Below are 22,437 nucleotides of genomic sequence, written 5' to 3'. Positions count from 1 at the left end.
TGCTTCTTGGTGCTGGTGGCCTTGGTGACTCTGAGCACGCTGAAGGGTACAGATGAAATAAGACTGTCTATAAGTCGATCACTGTTTCATATGGTGATGGGTATCTAGGATTCATTATACTATTTTCTCTACTTTTGTGTATGTTTAACTTTTTCATTATGAAAATTTTTTTTCACTGCTTGTTTCTTTCTCTTTGCCTCCTTTCTGTTACAAATCCTAATCTCTTCTCAGGCAGATGCAAGCCTCAAACCAACCATAATGATGTCATGTATTCAGAAAGATAAAGAAAAAAGCACATTACTGGCTCTCAAAATATTGTCTACAATTAAACTAGTATTATTGTCACAAAGTTTAAGACAGTGATTCCCAATTTGGGGGTTGTGGACCCAGGGAACCAACCTGTGGGGTTGACGAATGCACAAGTATACCAAGTAATGCCTGTAGATGGAAAAAACAACATTATATATATAAACAGGCATTTATATATACATATATGTACACATATATAACTATCTTTAGAGGTATGTTCTTAATTTCCAAATACATGGGGTTTTCTAAATTATCTTTGTATTACTGATTTCTAACTTAATTACACTGTGGTCGGAAAATATACTTTGTGTCAACACATGTCAAACTTGAATGTGCACATGAATCCCCTGGGGGTGTTGTCAAAATGCAGTTTCTGACGCAGGAGGTCTGAAGTGGGGCCTGAGCTTCCACATTTCTTAACAGGCTTTATTGTGCTGCTGCTGCTCTATGAACCATACTTTTCAAAGGGTCTATCTGACACCAATTTCTTGCAATCTGTTGAGATTTGCTTTATGCACAGTTAATGTTCACAAACATTCCACCGGCATTTGGAAATAATGCATATTATCTCATTACTGAGTGCAGTATTCTACATAAATTCATTAGATCAACATGATTAATTGTGATATTCAAGACTTCTGTATCCTATTCATTTATCTGCTTGACTTACCAAATACTGAGAGAAATACATTTTAAATCTCTTACTCTGAGAGTGGATTTGTCAACCGTTTCTTATAGTTTTGTAAATTTTTACTTCATATGTTTTAAAGCTGCATTTGTAGGTGCACAGAATTTGAAATGTTTTATATTCCTGTGAATTAAAGTTCTATCATTATAACATGACCAGTTCTATTTCTAGCACAGCTTACCGACAGATTAGTTTTGGACAACATTTGCCATCTTTTTACTTTCAGCTTTTCTGAGTCCTTATGTCTTAAGTGTATCGCTTGTAAACAGCATATTGCTGCATTCTATTTCTTGGTCCAGTCTTTATGTGAATAACGATCTTAGAATTTTTTTAACTCTGATCACCTCCTTCCTGACTTATACATATAAGTAATTTAGTACTTTCTTTTTTTGATCCTCCCCAATTTAGACATTAATATTTTTGGTATCAATATTTGTTTCACTTTACTCATATATTTACAATATTGTTTACTAGATCTTCCACCTTGCAGCTAAGACCTTTGTTCTGGAATTTTCTCCTTCTGCTTGAGGAAGTGCTGTTCAATATACTGTTCAAAATGGTGGAAATTTTCTATATCTGCACTTTCCAGTATACTAGCTGCTAGCCACATGTGACTACTAAGCACTTGAAATGTGGCAAATGTGATTACATTACTGGATTTTTTATTTTATATAATTTTAATTTTAATAGCTATATATGGCTAGTGGCTGCTGCACTAGACAGTGTAACTTTAGAAGGTCAAAGTCCTTTAGTCAAGGTCTTCTGATGATCAATTGTCTCAGTTTTTGTTTATCTGAAAATGTCTTTATTTCTTGTTCTTGAAAGATCATTTCTCTGAGAAGACAATTCTAGGTTCGCACACTGTTCCTACAATCCTTGCTCATTTGGATTCAAGACCTTGATGTTCAGGCTGGTCTGCTTGGCCACACTTTTTTTCCTCTTGGCAATACTGCCTCAGGAACCCTACTGGCTCTCCCATCCAGCCTGAAAGGTCTACTAACAATTGGAGAGTAGGTTGGTGCACGGCAATTACCTCTAGGGGGTGGTATTGCCTAACTCCACAGGTCACCCTCCAGTATCTCAGGGTCTAGCCAAAGTACTGTTTTATGTGTGTCAATCGCTTTCTTTTTTTCCCACACCCTTCTCCTTCCTTAAGTTTTGTTGGTTTTTGTTTCGTTTTGTTTTGTTTTTTTGCGGTACGCGGGCCTCTCACTGTTGTGGCCTCTCCCGTTGCGGAGCACAGGCTCCGGACGCGCAGGCTCAGCGGCCACGGCTCACGGGCCCAGCCGCTCCGCGGCATGTGGGATCTTCCCGGACCGGGGCACGAACCCGTGTCCCCGGCATCGGCAGGCGGACTCCCAACCACCGCGCCACCAGGGAAGCCCCCTCCCTTAAGTTTTTAAGTGCAGTTTCTTTTGAATAACCTCAACCTGTTTCAACTGAACTTTTTTTTTTTTTATGTTGAGCCTTCTTTTAATTTATTTATATTTTTTGGCTGTGTTGGGTCTTCGTTTCTGTGCGAGGCCTTTCTCTAGTTGCAGCGAGCGGGAGCCACTCTTCATCGCGGTGCGAGGGCCTCTCACCGTCGTGGCCTCTCGTTGCGGAGCACAGGCTCTGGACGCGCAGGCCCAGCGGCCATGGCTCACGGGCCTAGTTGCTCCGCGGCATGTGGGATCTTCCCAGACCAGGGCTTGAACCCGTGTCCCCTGCATTAGCAGACAGATTCTCAACCACTGCGCCACCAGGGAAGCCCTCAACTGAACTTTTGAGAAAGTTTAAAGAATATTTTTCCTCAACTCTCATCCTGGACAAAGAGGATTGTCATACCTCTAGAGACTAGTTACACCTCTGGAGGTGATAGTGAAGATTCCAGGGGGAAAAAAAAAGAGACAGAGAGAGACCAGCAAGCTAGGACAGAACAGTAAAAACCTCAGCTATCCGATAGCATATTAACAACCCTCAACTTTCAGAACAAATACTCCAGACCTGCAAGTTATTAGAAAAATAAACACTCATGCAGTGAATAATTGGCTCTGATCACTAAGCAGCAAGTAAGCCCAGCTGAGAAGCATGAAAGGCCTTAAGCTTTACCCTGAAAGTGCTCTAATCCATCGGTTCGATGCATACAATAAACAGAGCACTGACTGTTTAGCAATGTCTAGAAAAGTCCAGCTCTTGTACATGTATCAAGGGTGCCCTGAAGGGGACATATCATACCATTATTTTGACATCTTTACAGGTAGAACCTGAAAAAAGTGCCATTTAAAAGTTAGAAGAGGGGCTTCCCTGGTGGCGCAGTGGTTAAGAATCCGCCTGCCAATGCAGGGTACACGGGTTCGAGCCCTGGTCTGGGAAGATCTCACACGCCTCAGAGCAACTAAGTCCATGTGCCACAACTACTGAGCCTGCGCTCTAGAGCCCACGAGCCACAACTACTGAGCACACATGCCACAACTACTGAAGCCCTCGCGCCCAGAGCCTGTGCTCCGCAACAAGAGAAGCCACTGCAATGAGAAGCCTGCGCACCGCAACGAAGAGTAGTCCCTGCTCGCCACAACTAGAGAAAGCCTGTGCATAGCAACAAAGACCCGACACAGCCAAAAATAAATAAATAAAATAAGTAAATTTATAAAAGTTAGAAGAAAACACAGGGTTGCCAATGATTTCTTGGATATGACACCAACAGTACAGGCAACAAAAGAAAAATATAGATAAGTTGGACTTCATCAAAATTTAAAACATCGGGCTTCCCTAGTAGTGCAGTGGTTAAGAATCCGCTTGCCAATGCAGGGAACATGTGTTCAAGCCCTGGTCCTGGAAGATCCCACATGCTGCGGAGCAACTAAGCCCGTGTGCCACAACTACTGAGCCTGCGCTCTAGAGCCCCCGAGCCACAACTACTGAGCCTGCATGCCACAGCTACTGAAGCCCGCGCACCTAGAGCCCGTGCTCTACAGCAAGAGAAGCCACCACAATAAGAAGCCCGTGCACCACAACGAAGAGTAGCTCCCGCTCACCGCAACTAGAGAAAGCCCACATGCAGCAACGAAGATCCAACGCAACCAAAAATAAATAAATAAATAAATTTATTTATTAAAAAAAAAATTTAAAACATTTGTGCATCAAGGGACACCACCAACAGAGTAAAAAGGCAATCTATAGAATTGGAGAAGATATTTGCAAACCATATATCTGATAAGGGATTGAAATCCAGAATATATAAAGAACTCCTACAACTCAATGACAACAAAACTGATGTTTTTTTAATATTTATTTATTTATTTGTCTGCATCGGGTCTTAGTTGCAGCACATGGGATCTTTGTTGCTGCGTGCAGGATGTTTAGTTGCAGCATGCAAACTCTTAGTTGCGGCATGTAGGATCTAGTTCCCTGACCAGGGATCAAACCCAGGCCCCCCTGCATTGGGAGTACAGAGTCTTAGCCACTGGACCACCAGGGAAGTCCCAACAAAACTGATTTTAAAAAGGGCAAAGAAAAAAAAAAAAAAAAGGCAAAGGACTTGAATAGACATTTCTCAAAAGAAAATAGACAAATGGTCAATAAGTGCATGCAAAGATGATCAACATCACTAGTCATTAGAGAAATGCAAGTCAAAACCGCAGTGAGATACCACTTCACACCGGTTAGGATGGACATTATAAAATAAACGTTTTTTCAAAGAAAATAACAAGCATTGGTGAGGATATGGAGAAATTTGAACCCTTGTGCACTGTAGGCCAGAATGTAAAATGGTACAGGTGCTGGAAAACAGTATGGTGGTTTAAGATTAAACTATACAATCCAGCAATTCTACTTCTGGATATATACCCCCAAAAAAGTGAAAGCAGGGACTCAAACAGATATTTATACACTCATGTTCGGAGCAGAATTATTCACAATAGCTAAAACATGGAAGCAACCCAAGTGTTCATTACAGATGAATGGATAAGTAAAATGTGGTGTATACATACAGTGGAATATGACTCAGCCTTTAAAAGGAAGGAAATTCTGATGTATGCCACAACATGGATGAAACTTGAGGACATTTCATGCTAAGCATTATTTCACTTAGCATTCTTCCATGCTAAGTGAAGTAAACTAGTCACAAAAGAACAAATATTATTTGATTCTACTTATATGAGGTACTTAGAGTAGTCAAAATCATGTAGACAGAGAGTAGGATGGTGGTTGCCAGGGTTGAGGGGAGAAGAGAATGGGAAATTATTGTTGGATGGATACAGAGCTTCAGTTGTGCAACATGAAAAGAGTTCTGTGGATGGATGGTGGTGATGGTAGCACAACAATGTGAATGTACTTGATAGCACCGAACTGTACACCTAAAAATGGTTAAGATGGTAAATTTTATGTTATGTGTACTTTAACACAATTTAAAAAACAAAACAGGGCTTCCCTGGTGGCGCAGTTGTTGAGAGTCCACCTGCCGATACAGGGGACACGGGTTCGTGCCCCGGTCTGGGAAGATCCCACATGCCGCGGAGCGTCTGGGCGCATGAGCCATGGACGCTGAGCCTGCGGGTCCGGAACCTGTGCTCCGCAACGGGAGAGGCCACAACAGTGAGAGGCCCGCGTACCGCAAAAAAAAAACCCATAAGCTTCAGCTTGAGGAGCCTGAAATTACTTCTACTTATTTGTCTAAAGTTGATGAGATTCTCACTTACTGAGTGGCAACAACCACTCATTCATTCAGCAAATATTTATTGAGCATGTGCCATGTGCCAGGTACTCTTCTAGACCTGGGATACAGTAGTGACTAAAACAGATAGAAAGCCCCAATTTTCACAGAGCTTGCATTCTAGACTGGGTGATATTCAAGACTCATTTTGAAACCTTAATGGCAATATATTAATTTACAAAAAGAACCAGAACTGACGGTTGACCAAATGGTCTTTTAACATATGAAAACATGTTCAACCTCACTCAAACTAAGAGAAATACAGGGCTTCCCTGGTGGTGCAGTGGTTAAGAATCCACCTGCCAATGCAGGAGACACGGGTTCGAGCCCTGGTCCAGGAAGGTCCCACATGCCATGGAGCAACTAAGCCCATGTGCCACAACTACTGAGCCTATGCTCTCGAGCCTGCAAATCACAACCACTGAAGCCTGCATGCCTGGAGCCCGTGCTCCGCAACAAGAGAAGCCAACGCAATGAGAGAAGCAACTGCAACAAAGAGTAGCCCCTGCTCTCTACAACTAGAGAAAGCCCGCGTGCAACAACAAAGTCCCAGTGCAGCCAAAAATAAATTAATTAATTTTTTTAAAAAAAGAGAGAAAAGAATCAAAATAAAATTATTTTTTTAAAAACGGGAAATACAAATTAAAACTACACTTCATTCCCCTATAGATTGACAGAAAGTCCAAACTGTTGACAACACACTCTGTGAAGCTGTAGGGGAATAGGCACTCTCATACACTGCCAGTGTCAGGGCAAAATGGCACATTTTCCATGGATAGCCATTAAGTAATATAACACCATGAGCAATTAAGTCTCAGCAGGTTTCCCAGTGAGTTCAACAGCATATCTCCTGCCATGGGAATTGAATTCAATTTGAACCAGTCACTCTCCTTTAAGAACAAATTCTAAGAAATAAATGCAAATGTATAAAGATATCAATAGGAAGATGCTAGTTGCAGCATTATTTGTAATAGCAAAAACTGCAAAAAAATCTGAATGCTTACCAGTTGAGAAACGGTTGGATAAATAATGGTATATGCATACTACAGAATGTTATGGAATCATTGAAAATAGCTAGGTTTGTCTACATTCCACCATATATTAAATAAAAATTAAGTTGCAGACAAAAATGCATCATCATAATATTAGCTAATACTTAAGTTGTACTGACAATGTGTCAACAGTGTTCTAAGGGCTTTTCAACCTTATGACGTAAGTACTGTTATTATCCCATTTCAAACATGAGGAAGTCCAGGCATAGAGCGATTGTGTAACCTGCCCAAGAATAAACAGCTAGTAAATGACTAGAAGCTGGAATGGAACCCAGCTCTGAGGATTATATGCTAGGGTACCACATTTTACTTACCTATTCATACACTTGGGTTGCTTCCATGTTTTAACTATCATGAATAATGTTGCTATGAGCACGGATGTATAAATATCTGTTTGAGTCCCCGCTTTCACTTTTTGGGGGTATATATCTAGATGTAGAATTGCTGGATCACATAGTAATTCTGTGTTTCATTTTTCAAAGAACCACCATACCGTTTCCCACAGTGCCTGTACCATTTTACATTCCCACCAACAGTGCACAAGGATTCCAATTTCTCCACATCCTCACTAATGCCTCTTACTTTCTGGTTTTTGGTTTGGGGTTTGGTTTGTTTGTTTTGATAACAGTCATCCTAATGAGCATGAGATGATATTTCACTGCAGTCTTGATTTGCACTTACCTAATGATTAGTCATGTTAAGCACCTTTCATGTGCTTGTTGGCCATTTGTATACCTTCTTTCAAGAAATGTCCATTCAAGTCCTTTGCCCATTTTTGTTTCGTTGTTGTTAAGTTTTGAAGCAAAAAATAAAAAATAAAAAAAATAACAACCCCCTCGTGTGTGTACTCGCACAAATTACTAGTCCTGTTTGTTTACTCACCCATCTTTTGTAGGACAGTGGAACACCTTCTTCTACAATGTACGCTCATTTTAATTGAAAACTTTTACTGAGTTGCCTTCTGCCTTTCCTTCTCCAGGCTAAATTTTCCAAAATTCTGAAGAAACAGTTTTCGCTCAGCACTCTCATTAACTGGTAGAGGGAAGAAATGACAGACTCCTCGGACCCACGAGGAGGGTGCCTGAGTAACGCGGGCCAAGCCACAGCCGCCAGACGGAAACAAACCTCAGCCCTTGGAACTCCGAATCCAGACATGCAACGCGGCCGTGGGTGGTAACGACGCTTGCAGAAACTTTGAGGAATCGATGGTGGAACTCCGACAGTTCTCGTGCTGGAAGAGCACGGTGCCTTGCTGGCAAGTTCCTTGTCCACCTAAGGACACCCAAGCTGCCTCACCTCGCTTCCACCACGTCCCCAAGGTCCCGCACTTCCGTAGGCCTGGCTTACCCGCTGCAGCCCACTGCCTCTTTCCCCATTTGGTGCCGCGCCTCTCAAGACTCGGGCCTTGCAGCTTACATCTTCCAGGCCTACTCAACTTTAGAGTGTTCATGGTTCCGCCTTTATTTCCAATCTGATTAAGGCACAGAGTAGAGCTTCAATAAATCCTGATAGGCTGAATTAGTGAATAAATGAAGACATCATAAAATAATAAATTTTTATCCACACATGGCAGAAAGATTGTGGAGCTATGACATCATATGGATTGGGTTCCAACACCAGTTCTTCCACTTACTAGCTGGGTGAACTTCACCCCACTGAGACTTGAAGAAATGTTTGTTGGGGCTTCCCTGGTGGCACAGTCGTTAAGAATCCGCCTGCCAATGCAGGGGACACAGGTTCGAGCCCTGGCCACACAGGTTCGAGCCCTGGCCCAGGAAGATCCCACATGCCGTGGAACAGCTGGGCCTGTGCGCCACAACTACTGAGCCTGTGCTCTAGGGCCCACCAGCCACAACTACTGAGCTCACGTGCCACAACTACTGGAGCCCGTGTGCCTAGAGCCCGTGCTCTGCAACAAAAGAAGCCCCTGCTCTCCACAACTACAGAAAGCCGGCGCGCAGTAACGAAGACCCACAGCAGCCAAAAATACATAAATAAAATAAATTTAAAAAGAAAAAGAAATATTTGTTGAACGAATGGATAAAATGTTCTCTCAGAGACGTGTGACGAACTAAGTGCGATAATGCTTGTATCATTCCCCGCCACGATCAGCGCTTAATAGAATTACTACTCTCCCTTCTATTCCACGTTCTTTATTTATGTAGACTGTGAGTGCCCTGAGGGAAGGAATGTCTGACTCGGTTCTGAGCTCCCCAGGGTGCTGGGTCACATTAGGTGATGAGAATGAAGACGGAGGACCACAATTTTTAACATGCTCGGGGCGAAGAAGATTACACATCCAGAAAGGATCTGGCCGCTTCGCAGAGACCACGTGTCTCATTATCCCCCAAGAATCTCAGCTTGCTCACGAACAAATGACAGCCGATAATACTTGCAGATGGAGTCTGCAGTCCACAGGACCCCAACCCCGGGCGCCTCAACATGCGGCCACGAGCGCCGCAGGGCCCCAGGCCGTGCTCGTCCTGCTCAGCCTTCAGGCAGGTCTAGGGGAGACGCATGCGCATTCCTTTCTCCTCAGCTCCTCCCGGCCTCCCTTCGCTAGTGCTTCGCATTTCGAGTGCTGGATCTTTTTGTCCCCTACTGCGTGCCGTGTCAGTTTCCGAGCGGAAGTGGTGACTGTGAGAGAAGAAGATGGCGGCCTCTGTGGTGGTGCCGCCTGGTGTGGTGGCCGGTCGGCCCAACAAGCGCAGCGGCAGCGGGCCGGCAGGCGGTGGCAGCGGCGGCGGCGGCGGTGGAGCAGCCAGAGGGGCGGAGGAGGAACAGCCGCCGCCCCTACAAGCAGTTCTGGTGGCCGACAGCTTCAACCGCCGCTTCTTCCCCATCTCCAAGGACCAGCCTCGGGTGAGCGCCGCGCGCGAAAGCTGCCAGAGGGTCCGGAGGTGGCGGAGCTAGACCAAGTTATCTTTTTGGCTGCCTAGTGAGGCGCACTCTGGAAGGACTTGTGTCCACGGTCTTTCCCAGAAATCGGTTTTATCTGGTTAGGAAAAAGGCGGAGAGACCGTCTAAAGCCCTGACGACTGCCTGACCAAGTGAATGGCAGGCAGGTTTGGGCACTCGTAATGCTGTCCACCTCAGGTCTGGGAGGCCTGCAGGGGCTAATGAGGAAGCAGTGCTTGTGAGAAGCCTTCACACGGGGATTCAGTGCCTCAAGAGGAGGCTGCGCCGCACTTATGTAGAGGAAAGAAAAATCCTTAGGTGAAAGGGACTGTCACCTCCTTTTGCCTCCAAAAGGGAAGTCATGTGCCTGAAAAAAGAGCAGGCTGGTCTGATTCCATAGTAACAGCTGCTTTGGATCTCTTGTAGTGTGCTTTTTTTCTTTTCAGGTTTTAGTGACAGCTAGTGCTATCTGTCAAAAGGAGAACAGAACAGGTTCAGTGGCTGGTTGCCCGCGTCCCCAGTATTGTCCAGACACTGGGGAACTGGACTGAGCTAGTCCTAGGGATTGCTGGGTCATTCAGCAGTCCCCAGTTCAAAGAAAAGGACTTGCATTCAGTTCAGGAAAAACCTCTTTGACTCACCACTCCCTCTAAATAGTCTAATGGCTGTTTATTTTGTACAGTTGATTGGGATGGCTAGCCCCTGACTCTTAGAAAGGGATCAAGGAAGGAAATTTTATGGGAAAAAAAGCATGAGTGGTACTTAAGCTTCTGGAGATGTAATTGATTTCTATATTATCCTTTGTCAGGGATAGTTTGCTGTTCTATACCAGCTCTGTGTCTGATGCTAAGCAAGTAGATTCCATGCCTACTATATCCCAATTGCAACCCATTAGACTCTGATGTTTAGAGTATGCCATGAACATTAAAGGCAGCAGCCTGATTAGTTTTAAATAGGAAAGATAAAGTAAAAACTAGTGTTTGAAAATACTGATAGAGGAGTGAAAATTGTGGTTGGAATGGGGAAAAGAATGATACTCAGAGGACCCTCATGACTTTTTTTCATCTCCTACCCTCAGGTCCTCTTGCCCCTGGCCAATGTGGCGCTAATTGACTACACTCTGGAATTTCTGACTGCCACAGGTGTACAGGAAACCTTTGTCTTTTGTTGCTGGAAGGCTGCCCAAATCAAGGAACATTTATTGTAAGGCTCTGCAACTTTTCTTTCCATGTTTCACCATTTTTTCCCAGTTTCCTTAGGATGGGTATAACTAAATAAGAGGAGATTATGAGGGAGAAAAATGTATTTGTTTGGATCCCATCATAAGGTCTAAGGGCATTCTCTTCACTTAGGAGGTGAGCAGCTGAAGCCATGACAAAGATTAAAGAATAGCATTTGGATTTTTTCTGAATCTCACAAAGTTTGTACCCAATGGGTTTTGCTTTTTATTTAGTGGCTCCAATATGCAAGTTACAAGAGTAATATCTTTGTTTTTCCACTGAGCTTCTAAATATTGAGCTCTTCCTCATTTTTGTATTCCTGGTGCCTAGCTTAGTACCACGCACATAGTAAACACTTAACAAATGTTTAGCGAAGTGTTTTTGAAAAAGAGTGAATCTCAGGATTTATGGAAGCTTAGGAAATAAAGACTAGGATGTTAGCATGGTCTTCATCAAACAGCTCCTAAATTTGGTATGAGGTTTAGAAGGAGAAAAGTGGCATGAAATGTGTGTTCCCAGGATACTTTGTATAACCTAAGTCTCAGCGGGATTTTTAGTTCAAATCCGTGTTTAGGGACAGGGGTCAGGGTATGGAGAGGAAATAGCCATGTTTCTCTAACCCATAAAACAAGACTAGTGACAGACTATGCTGAAACCATTAATTATAGTTCATAAACCTCTTTGAAGTCAAGGATGCTGACAGGAACCCAGAAAAAGCCATAGCAAAGGAGTGTGAATGTTGAGTGGGGAGAAAAAATAGGGAAGCTCTGCATGATGTTTATGCTTGGTTTACTCATCCCCCTCACCTCCCTTCCTTTAGGAAATCCAAGTGGTGCCGCCCTACATCCCTCAACGTGGTTCGAATAATTACATCAGAGCTATATAGATCACTGGGGGATATTCTCCGTGATGTTGATGCTAAGGCCTTGGTGCGCTCTGACTTCCTTCTGGTGTATGGGGATGTCATCTCAAACATCAATATTACCAGAGCCCTGGAAGAACACAGGTCAGGATGGGAAAATGGTAGAGATGAGGTTTGGGACCAGCAGAGCCCTAAGACTGCTTTTTTGCAACTCTCTCCCTCCTATCCTTTACAGGTTAAGGCGGAAGCTGGAAAAAAATGTGTCTGTGATGACGATGATCTTCAAGGAGTCATCCCCCAGCCACCCAACTCGTTGCCATGAGGACAATGTGGTAATGGCTGTGGATAGTGCCACAAACCGGGTGCTCCATTTCCAGAAGACCCAAGGCCTCCGACGTTTTTCTTTTCCTCTGGTGTGTGGGTATCTGGGGTTCTTGAGGTGGGAAAGTGACAGGCTTCAGCAGGAGAGATGAGTTAAAGTCCTTGTAGGGACTTCCCTGGTGGCACAGTGGTTAAGAATCCACCTGCCAATGCAGGGGACGCGGGTTTGAGCCCTGGTCCAGGAAGATCCCACATGTCATGGAGCAACTAGACCCGTGCACCACAACTACTGAGCCTGCACTCTAGAGCCCATGAGCCACAACTACTGAGTCTGCGCTCTAGAGCCTGTGAGCCACAACTACTGAGCCCACGCGCTGCAACTACTGAAGCCTGCACACCTAGAGCCCGTGCTCCACAACAAGAGAAGCCACCACAATGAGAAGCCCGCGCACCGCAACAAAGAGTAGCCCCTGCTCGCCACGAGAGAAAGCCCGCACGCAGCAATGAAGACCCAACTCAGCCAAAAAGAAAATAAATAAATTTATTAAAAAATAATAATAATAAGTCCTTGTAACTTCTCCCCACAGAGCTTGTTCCAGGGCAGTGGAGATGGAGTGGAGATTCGCTATGATTTACTTGATTGTCATATCAGCATCTGCTCTCCTCAGGTGAGCTCCTCAGGGCCAAGCCTGCACATCTAAAGAGTAGAACTCTGAGGGTTTATTATCACCCCCTTAAAAGGCCAGGGTATATTTCTTCTCCTTCATTCTCTTATCTACAGCAAATAGGTGCTATCATCTTGACCCCAGTATCTTATTGGCAGACTTTTTTGGGATTCTGGCCCATATCCTGCTGTCATAGTGTCTGATAGGTCTCTGGGGGGCTTGTGTTTGCTTCCAGAGAATAATGCTTAACCTTGGCCCCCTCTGACTTCCCCACACAGGTGGCTCAACTCTTTACAGACAACTTCGACTACCAAACTCGAGATGACTTTGTGCGAGGCCTGTTAGTAAATGAGGAGGTAAGAAAAGCTCCCAATGCCTCGTTAGAAGAAGGCTGTGATTTTATCTCAATGCTGATAAATTTGGTCCCCCTTTTTTTCTCTCTCCATTTGCTTTTTTATTCTGCCCATTTTTAGGGCACAGTAGACCCTACTGACACACAAAAGCAAAAGATTCATTTGTGGTTTTTGGCAGATCCCCAATACCATCTGATCACCAGTGACATGCTAAAAACATCTCAAGATCAACAGATAAATTGCTAAAAACATGAACATCCACCATTACACATAATGTGAAAGTTTGTTTTCCCTTGGGAAGGGTTGGGGGAGTTTTGGTCCCCTTTTATGTTTTATTAAACCTTAGGAGAAAGGAAAAGAGCTGGAGAGGAGAGAGAAGCAGTATACAGAGAAAAGTCTCAGGCCACTTGGCTGTGACATTGAGAGGCAGTAGGAAACTTAAGAAAGTTAGAATAGAATTATACCTGGGATGTTCTTTCTCTCTTGCTTGCTTGAGTGACCTCTCTTTTTTTCTCCTCATTCAGATCTTAGGAAACCAGATCCACATGCATGTGACAACTAAGGAATATGGTGCCCGGGTCTCCAACCTACACATGTATGCTGCTATCTGCGCTGATGTCATCCGCCGATGGGTCTATCCTCTCACCCCAGAGGCGAACTTCACTGACAGCACAACCCAAAGCTGCACTCACTCCCGACACAACATCTACCGAGGGCCTGAGGTCAGCCTGGGTCATGGCAGCATACTGGAGGAAAATGTGCTCCTGGGCTCTGGCACTGTCATTGGCAGCAATTGCTCCATCACCAACAGTGTCATTGGCCCCGGCTGTCACATTGGTGAGTACAGGTGGGGAGGTCAAGCTGGCCATCCTAGGAGCAGGAACCTGGGGGAACCCCATGTCTCTAGAAAAGGATACAGAGGGATAGTCCCAGAGAATAAGGAACTAGAGTGGCTGCCTTAATAAAGGAAGAAATAAGGATGTAAAAACAGTGATACTTTAATTTGTGGCCTGTGAGCCTGTTATTGGGTGACTCTTCACATTTCAGGGTACCCTATATTCACATTCAGGACCAACTGGATAATTAACATGCAATAATAACATCTCTTTAGTGCATTGCAGTTTACAAAGGGCTTCTGCATACATTATTAAAAACCTTGTGAGGTAGGTATTATTTATAGATAAGTTTATAGATAAACAAAAAAGCTGTAAGGTTGTCTCACCCAAGGTCATAGCTAATAAGAGGCAGTGCTGGGACTTGAATCTGAGTGTTCTGATTTTAAATCCAGTGTCCTTTCTACTCTTAGTAACTTGCTTTGGTTATAAGAAAGTGATGCTTGTAATGGAACCACCCCTTTAAAAGAACAACAATAAGATTCTAATTCTAAAATGTACAAGAAGAGGTGGAATAATTTGGTTCTACTTTTAGGCATGGATTTAATTCTAATAAGGTTCTTGAGCTCAAGGAGTCTCCAGAAATCTTAAGGGTTCTCAGGTTCTTAAGTCCAGTATATAGTCTGTAATTGTTGTAAACCTGGTGGAGTGTAGTCAGGCGTCTCTGGCCCAAGTTTAGGGAGAGGGTATTGCTGGTGAATTGGGGAGGGAGTAGTAGAGCTTGGTGGGAGCTGTGCTGATGTCAGTCAGCCCCATTCTCCACAAACGGCCCTGGTCTGGAATTGGGGCCCTGGGTGACCAGGAATCCTTCCTGTCCTGAGCCAGGTGATAATGTGGTGCTGGACGAGGCCTTCCTATGGCAGGGCGTCCGAGTGGCTGCTGGAGCACAGATCCGTCAGTCTGTGCTCTGTGACAATGCTGAGGTCAAGGAAAAAGTTATCCTGAAGCCACGCTGTGTCCTCACTTCCCAGGTAAGACCTGTTCCACACTGCACATAGGCCCCAAGTTGAGTGGTGGTTATGCTGAGCCAGAAAGGGGCCTTATGTCCACCCAGTCCACCCTGAATTGAGAGTCCCAATCCAGTGGTTTCATTTACCTTCTATTTGGCTTGGTAAATAAAAGTCACTCTGATTTTCAGGATGTACTTTTCCCCAACACACTAATCAGTCTGTGCCACCCACTCCTTTTTTCTCCTCCAGGTGGTGGTAGGCCCAGATATCACGCTGCCTGAGGGCTCGGTGATCTCTTTGCACCCTCCCGATGCAGAAGATGATGAGGATGATGGTCAGTTCAGTGATGATTCTGGGGCTGACCAAGAAAAGGAGAAAGTGAAGCTGAAAGGTGTGAGGCTCAGCAGGTGTGGGGCATCTATCTGTGTGTCTCTCTGCCCCATAGAAAAACCAAGGTTCCCCCTAAGGGGTTGGTGCTTCTACTGGGCCTTTGCTAAAGATCCGTGCCTTTTCCAGGTTACAATCCAGCAGAAGTCGGAGTTGCAGGCCAGGGCTACCTCTGGAAAACAGCAGACATGAACATGGAGGAAGAGGAGGAACTACGGCAGAATCTGTGGGGTGAGCTAAGCCTTATTCCTGCCACCCACCCTCTAAATCAGATTATTTTGAGGGAAATTGAACACTTCAGAATCAGACTACTTGTTCATTATTTTATTTATGCAGACTGAGCAGATATATTGCTCTCTGTCAATGGCTCTTTCAGTATTTTTCTCTTTTCTCACCCTTTATGGATTCTCAGGACTCAAAATCAACATGGAAGAAGAGAGCGAAACTGAAAGTGAGCGAAGTATGGATTCTGAAGAGCTAGATAGCCGGGCAGGCTCCCCACAGATGGATGACATCAAAGGTAAGTGGCCAGGGGAGCAGTGTCTGGGACAAAAGAGGAAAGCCTCCAGTTTGGTTGGGCATAAAGTCAGAACTGGATGACTTAAAGCATCCTGGAGTGATATTGGCCCATGAACTTACTCTTGCTTTGATTTTAGTGTTCCAGAATGAAGTCCTGGGAACTCTACAGCGGGGCAAGGAGGAGAACATTTCTTGTGACAATCTAGTCCTAGAGATCAACTCTCTCAAGTAAGAGCAGCTCCTCCTTATTCTCATCTCCTCGGGGTAATCCCAGGCAGGTGTAGGTTCTCTCCTACTTCTTCTCCAAATAGGAACCTGTTCCCTCGACATCCCAACTGGACAAGGCCGGTAGCATTTGGAGCAAGGAGAACATTATGTTTTTGCCTCAGCATAGACTTCCTCCTTCCAAAACCCTCTCTTTCCATGTTGTTCCATCTGACTTTCTCTCCCCCAGTGTCCTGCCAAAGTCATAGTCCTACAGTATGCTGAAAGGGCCAGTGAAGGCCCTGGTGTCACCCCAGTCTCCCCACAGGTACGCCTACAACATAAGCCTGAAGGAGGTGATGCAGGTGCTGAGCCATGTGGTCCTGGAGTTCCCCCTGCAACACATGGATTCCCCACTTGACCCAAACCGCTACTGTGCCCTGCTGATTCCCGTAAGCAAAGATTGGGGCTGGGTACAAGGGGTTGGGTGGAGACAGGTACACATCCTTACTGGGCTTGACTTTAAAGGAAATCAGGAGTAGAAGGTCTTGTGAGATATATGTTACTTGTGGTTCCTTTCTCCTTGCCTCTGGACACAGATTAGGTTCTAGAGCAGGTTTGGCTGGTCCAGGGGAGTCAAGTTAGGTTCAATACTGAGTGGCCTTTGAGATTCCAGTATTCAGACAGTACTAGACCCCAAAGGTATACCCAGAATAGACCTGGACTGTCATATTGTCTGACTGAAAATGATTTGACCAGAATGAGGTGAACCTTTAGGCTGGAAACAGGTATTCTGAGGAAGCCTGCAGCATCTGACCCCCTTCACCTTCCCTAGGAAATTTCTTTTTCCCCAGTCCTGACTGCCAGCACTCCCAAGTCCCTCTGACATAATTCCACAGGACCTGTATCATCTCCCTCTTGTCTTTTTTTTTTTTTTTTTTTTTTTAATTTTAAAATTTTTGACCTTGCCATGTGACTTGCAGGATCTCAGTTCCCCAGCCAGGGATTGAACCTGGGCCATGGCAGTGAAAGTGCCGAAATCTAACCACTAGACTACCAGGGAACTCCCCATCTTGTCTTGAAAGACCCATGTTATCAATATTGATTTTCTTTGCTGTCCAGGTGTAGGTGCATGCTCAGGAATATATTGCAACTTCTCCTTTCTTCCACAGTTGCTCAAGACCTGGAGCCCTGTTTTTAGGAACTACATAAAGCGTGCAGCTGATCATTTGGAAGCATTGGCAGCCATTGAGGACTTCTTCCTGGAGCATGAAGCCCTTAGTACTTCCATGGCCAAGGTGAATACCACGTCAAGCCCCAAAGTCCTGCACTTACTTTGAAACAGGCCTTGGTGACCTCCGTGGAGACACAAAATAGACTGACATGAATCCGTATGGAGTTTGGTTAACAGCTTCATCCACCCCTAGTGTTGTGCTTATTGCTGGGATAGTACAGCTTGGAGCCAAACTAGTAAGGCAACCATTTGGAGGTTACCCTGGGAATGTGCAAAGCACTACCCAGCAATAGTTCCAGAAGTCAAACCTGTCCCAGTATCAGAGTGAAGAGCTCATTCTTACCTGTTTTGGAGGAGGCTGCTCCGTGTGTAGAAGGAGGCTGAGGGCCTGGTAGAGAGGCACTAGATCTTGCCTCCTCTTCCTCTGTTATCCATTATGTCTCGCTGAACCCTGCAAGGCCCCTGAGATCTCATCTCCTCTGCTGGCCTTCTGCAGGTACTGATGGCTTTCTACCAGCTGGAGATCCTGGCTGAGGAAACAATCCTGAGCTGGTTCAGCCAAAGGGATACAACTGACAAGGGCCGGCAGTTGCGCAAGAACCAGCAGGTAAGTCAGGCTGCCTTCCTGTCACTGCAGTGGTTGCCTGGCTCCCTGGCTCCTGGCCTTAGACTCCAGGTGGTTGGTCCCTGGGACTCTGGTTGTTAGAGCTGTTTATCTGCTAAGGAGAAAAGGAGGGTTATGTGCCCCTCCCTCAGTAGCTCTCCGCTCTTCTTCCTTACAGCTGCAGAGGTTCATCCAGTGGCTAAAAGAGGCAGAAGAGGAGTCATCTGAAGATGACTGAAGTCGCACTACCTGCTCCTGTGGGTGTGGTTGATTGCCCTCCTGGTTTCTGGGTCAGGGCAAGTGAGAGGCTAGTTGCAGAAGGATGAGTGACCACCATCTGAGCTGAGACTTAAAGGAGCAGAGGCTGGAGCTACAGTATTCTTCCCACCGCCAGCAGCCATGTGCCTCCCATCCTGACTGGGGAGTTGAGATGAGGGAAGTTGGGCTGGATAACAACTCTGCCTAAGGAGGAGCTAGGCAGGCCCTGCAGTTAGAGGAAGGCCAGAGGAACAGCTTTGTGCTCTGGTTTCCCCTCAGGGAACAGCAGAGAGCAGTTGGCCCTCTCTGTTGCTTGTATTTGTTAATATTAAAAAACAGAGAGAGGGGTATATTTGGTTTCTCTGCAACTCTGACTGATCAGCAGTTGAAGTAGGTCAACAAAGAGTTCTCAACCTCTGATGTGGTAGCCTTTCTTAACACCTGGTGGAGAGGGAGAAGAGGGGTGTTATGGCCACTAGGTGGGACTGTGGTGCCTCACTAGTTGACCATTGCCATGGCCATGGTGGTAGAGGGCCTAGATTCTTTTCCAGACTTTGTGGGCCAATTTGTGGTCCTGGAGTGGTGTGCCTGAACCTAGTTCTGTAGAGAGTCCTAGTCCAAACACTTTTCTGTCAGAAGGTGGTGATGCCAACCATATGTAAAGTCCATTAACCACTGCCAGTCTGTCACATGCTCTGTCCATTTGATCCAGTACTACTGTCAAGAGAAGCTGGGCTACTTTTCATCTTATAGATAAGGGAATTTGCTCAAGGTCTCATGACTCTTGAGGGGTAAAGCTAAGGACTTGAGCCTCATAATCCAGAATTCTTTTTCCTTCAGCATATTCAGTGTCTCAGTGAAGGGAAATTGCCCCCAGAGGCAAATACAACCCCAAGCCAGCAATGGATATCCTAAGAACAGAGGAAGAACCTGTGAAATGGGCTGTCCCCTAATATTGAGAGAGTATCTACTGCATGACAGACATTTGTTTTTTATATACATTTATTTATTTATTTTTGGCTGCATCGGGTCTTAGTTGCGGCATGCAGGATCTTTCATTGCGGCGTGCGGGCTTCTCTCTAGTTGTGGCGTGCGGGTTTCTTCTCTTTCTAGTTGTGGTGCGGGCTCCAGAGCACGTGGGCTCTATACTTGAGGAACATGGGCTCAGTAGTTGTGGCACACAGGCTTAGTTGCCCCGAGGCATGTGGGATCTTAGTTCCCTGACCAGGGATCAAACCTGCATCCCCTGCATCGGAAGGCAGATTCTTTACCACTGGACCACCAGGGAAAGTCCCCAGTCATTTTGCTAAATACTTTTCATGTGTTATTTTAGTTAACCTTCACATCAGCCCTATGAAGTAGGTCTTATCCCCATTTTCAGATGAAGAGGCTGAAGTTCATAGAGGTCCTGTAACTGGTCATTGATAGAGCAAGGATTTGTTATTGGACTCTAGAGCTGGAATTTGTCACCTATATTGTCTCCTTTAACCTCAAACATGAGACAGGCCCTTCTATCTCACCTTTTTGAGCTCTTTGTTGCTTTCCTATAAACCTTACTCTGTTAACGCTTAAACTGTAGCAGATGTCTTTGGTAACAAGTGGCCCTCCTGGACATCACAGGTAAAATGGTTGCCTTTTCTTCATTTCATTTGGGTGGAGAGGAGTAAGATGAGGAAGGGGATACTGAACTGTACTAAGGGGTATTAAGGGGCATTACTCAGTATTTCTAAAGAGGAAAAAACAGGCTGGCCAGGGTTTGACTTAATTTACTTTTCTTATTCAGTGAATTTCAGTTTCTCCTTTGTCAAATACAGGACCTAGTGACTAGAGAGCATTTGAAGGTTATGGCATGGACCTAATAGGGGTGGTTAAATACAAGCAACTGTAGGGTACCTCTGATTTATACCTGATGGGTGGCAGAGATCAGAAGTGGCCTATAGAACTTTTTAGGAGGAAAATATTCCTTCTAGTTGCAGTGATTAGGGAAGGCTTACAGGATTGTGACACTTGAGTGGCCTAAAAAATAGAAAGGGTAGAGGGAACATTATGAGCAAAGCAAAGGGTTTCCATTTAAATATGGCAGATTAATAAACACATGGGCTTTGGGGACTTCTCTGGCGGTCCAGTGGTTAAGACACCGTGCTTCCACTGCAGGGGGCACGAGTTTGATCCCTGGTCCTGGTCGGGGAACTAAGATCCCTTGTGCTGTGGAGCGGCCAAAAAAAAAAGAGAAAAAACTCATGAGCTTTTTACTCCAAAACCACTTTCAAATGGTAGCAAAGGAATTCTTCAAAAAAGGCACGTGACTCAATGATAAGGAAAACAGAAGGTGACAACAATGAATGAGAGACATCAACATTTTGGGGAAAAAAATAAATGGAAGGGTGAAAGTTGACCTAGCAGAGCAGAATGAGATGGGCTCTACCTGCTGAGGTGGTTATTAACAAGAAGCAAACCAGTGTGCCCTTCTGAACCCAGAAAAGGCTCAGTAGAGGGGTTAAGGATTGGGTCCTGAGAACTGGGGGTGGAATGGAGGAGAATCAGACAAAGATCTGTATGAGAAAAAGCTCCCTCAGGTCCCCACTTTATCTGATCCAACCAAGTGATTACCCCTACTTCTCCTCTGCAGGAAATGGGAGATTTAGTCTGGAGAAATGGTGGGGAGGAATTTCCAGAGAAATATCTATGAAGGTTTCCTAAACCCAAAGGTCATGAGTTTCTACACTGACAAGAGCCCATGAGTGCCCAGCATAATGAACAAAGTAACACCACGAAATTTCAGAACCTCAGGGAAAATAAATCTTTAGAACCTCTGGATTCGATAGGAGACGTGGTGGGGATGGGATTGAGGGGCTAGATTGAAAATGAGGTATTAAATGAAAGTATATGAGTGGTAGGGCTCTGAATGTCAGCACACACTGGCTTATACCCCCAGGCCAAAACTAACTAAACAATTGCAGACCAAAGGCCTACAAATACTTAGAATTTTGTTTCAAAAAAAAAAAAAAAAGCCATCTTCCTCTGCTCGCCGTATACTGAACACTGAAGCCTGTTAGCCTGCGTACATGGACAGAACTTCCAAACAGATTTTTAGTATCTCACTCTTACATATGAATAGACTGTTAAAGGCCACCAAACATTTGAAGAAACTTCCAACGTATGAAAGGCGGAGACCAAAACAAACAGAAAATTGAAACCAAGGAAACTGACAAAGTAGGGAGCTTTTCGAAAACTTTAGGGGGGGAAATGGCTATAATTCTCAAAACTCAGGGAAAATATTGTGTCTATGAATAAAGTGCTATGAAAAGAATTGGAGAACAAAAGAGCTTTTAGAAATTAAAAAAACTATATGAATTTTCTTTTCCTACTGAGAACTGGAGGACTACAGAACCAAATAGGGAAATTATATGTCCATCCTTATATACTTATTGAATTTTTAATTGTGAATATTTTACCTATACAGTTGGATAGGGGAAAGTTTGGAAGTAATGTTAAAACCTTACAAAAAGGTGAAATCATTTGAAAATAAAATGAAATGGATGATGAAGGAGAAAAAGATAAAAGGATCAATCCAGAAGGTACAACATCTAACAGGAGTTGCAGAAAGAAAGGAAAAATGGTAGTGATGTTATTAAATAATTCAAGAAAATATTGTTGAATTTCTAGATGGGTAGGGCTCGCCCAATGCCTAGCACAGTGAATGAGCACCAAGGCACATTACCAAGAAATTTGAGAACCTCAGGGATAAATAGAACTTCCTAAAGACTTACAAAGAGTTAAAAACAAGTGCCTAGGAAAGAGATCAAACTGATCACTAAATAGCAACACTGGAAGCTAGAAGACAATGGAGTGATGCTTTCAGAATTCTGAAGGAAAATTACTTTCAACTCAGAATCATACTTTCATCTTTTCAGGTTTCTCCCCAAATTTAAAAATTTTTTTCAAAACAAAACTTTTTATTGAAGTATAGTGGATTTACAATGCTGTGTTAGTTTCAAGTGTACAGCAAAGTGATTCAGTTTTATATCAATATATACTGTTTTCAGATTCTTTTCCATTATAGTTCCCCCCCGCCACAAGTTTTTATTTCCCATGCTTTCAAGGGGAACTACCAAAGGATGTGCTTTACTAAACAAAGGAGTAAAGTATCCAAGAAACTGGGATCCAACACAGATGAGAGGTAAAGGGAGTTCTGAGAATGATGCAGAGAAGTCCCAGGATGACAGCTGTTCACAGGCTGAGACAGTCAGCAGTGCAGACCAGAGCAATGGAATGGAAGCCCCCAGGAAAGAAAACGGATTATCTAATACATTGGGCTGAATGAATA

The 22,437-nt window shown here is 44.4% G+C and overlaps 2 protein-coding genes across 2 annotated transcripts in view; one reads left to right on the top strand and one right to left on the bottom strand.

The window, feature by feature from the left end:
• Positions 1–9,114, bottom strand: part of ABCC5 (ATP binding cassette subfamily C member 5) — a 194,906-nt gene extending 185,792 nt beyond the window's left edge. The window contains exon 1 of the mRNA XM_060298352.1: positions 7,625–9,114. The gene's annotated coding sequence lies outside the window, so the exon portion shown is untranslated. The remainder of the gene's footprint in view (positions 1–7,624) is intronic.
• Positions 9,115–9,378: 264 nt separating this feature from the next.
• Positions 9,379–21,089, top strand: EIF2B5 (eukaryotic translation initiation factor 2B subunit epsilon). Its single transcript, XM_030862230.2, has 16 exons — positions 9,379–9,604; positions 10,719–10,843; positions 11,681–11,866; positions 11,958–12,135; positions 12,631–12,711; positions 12,987–13,064; positions 13,586–13,898; positions 14,780–14,925; positions 15,154–15,295; positions 15,421–15,522; positions 15,704–15,811; positions 15,948–16,038; positions 16,343–16,466; positions 17,187–17,312; positions 17,745–17,855; positions 18,031–21,089. Exons 1-16 carry the CDS (start codon positions 9,395–9,397, stop codon positions 18,088–18,090), a joined length of 2,181 nt encoding a protein of 726 aa, XP_030718090.1. The 5' UTR covers positions 9,379–9,394; the 3' UTR covers positions 18,091–21,089.
• Positions 21,090–22,437: the final 1,348 nt, after the last annotated feature.

This window comes from Globicephala melas, chromosome 4 (assembly GCF_963455315.2).
Source record: "Globicephala melas chromosome 4, mGloMel1.2, whole genome shotgun sequence".
In the NCBI taxonomy this organism is placed as follows: domain Eukaryota; kingdom Metazoa; phylum Chordata; class Mammalia; order Artiodactyla; family Delphinidae; genus Globicephala; species Globicephala melas.
This window is presented reverse-complemented; position numbering and strand designations above follow the sequence as displayed.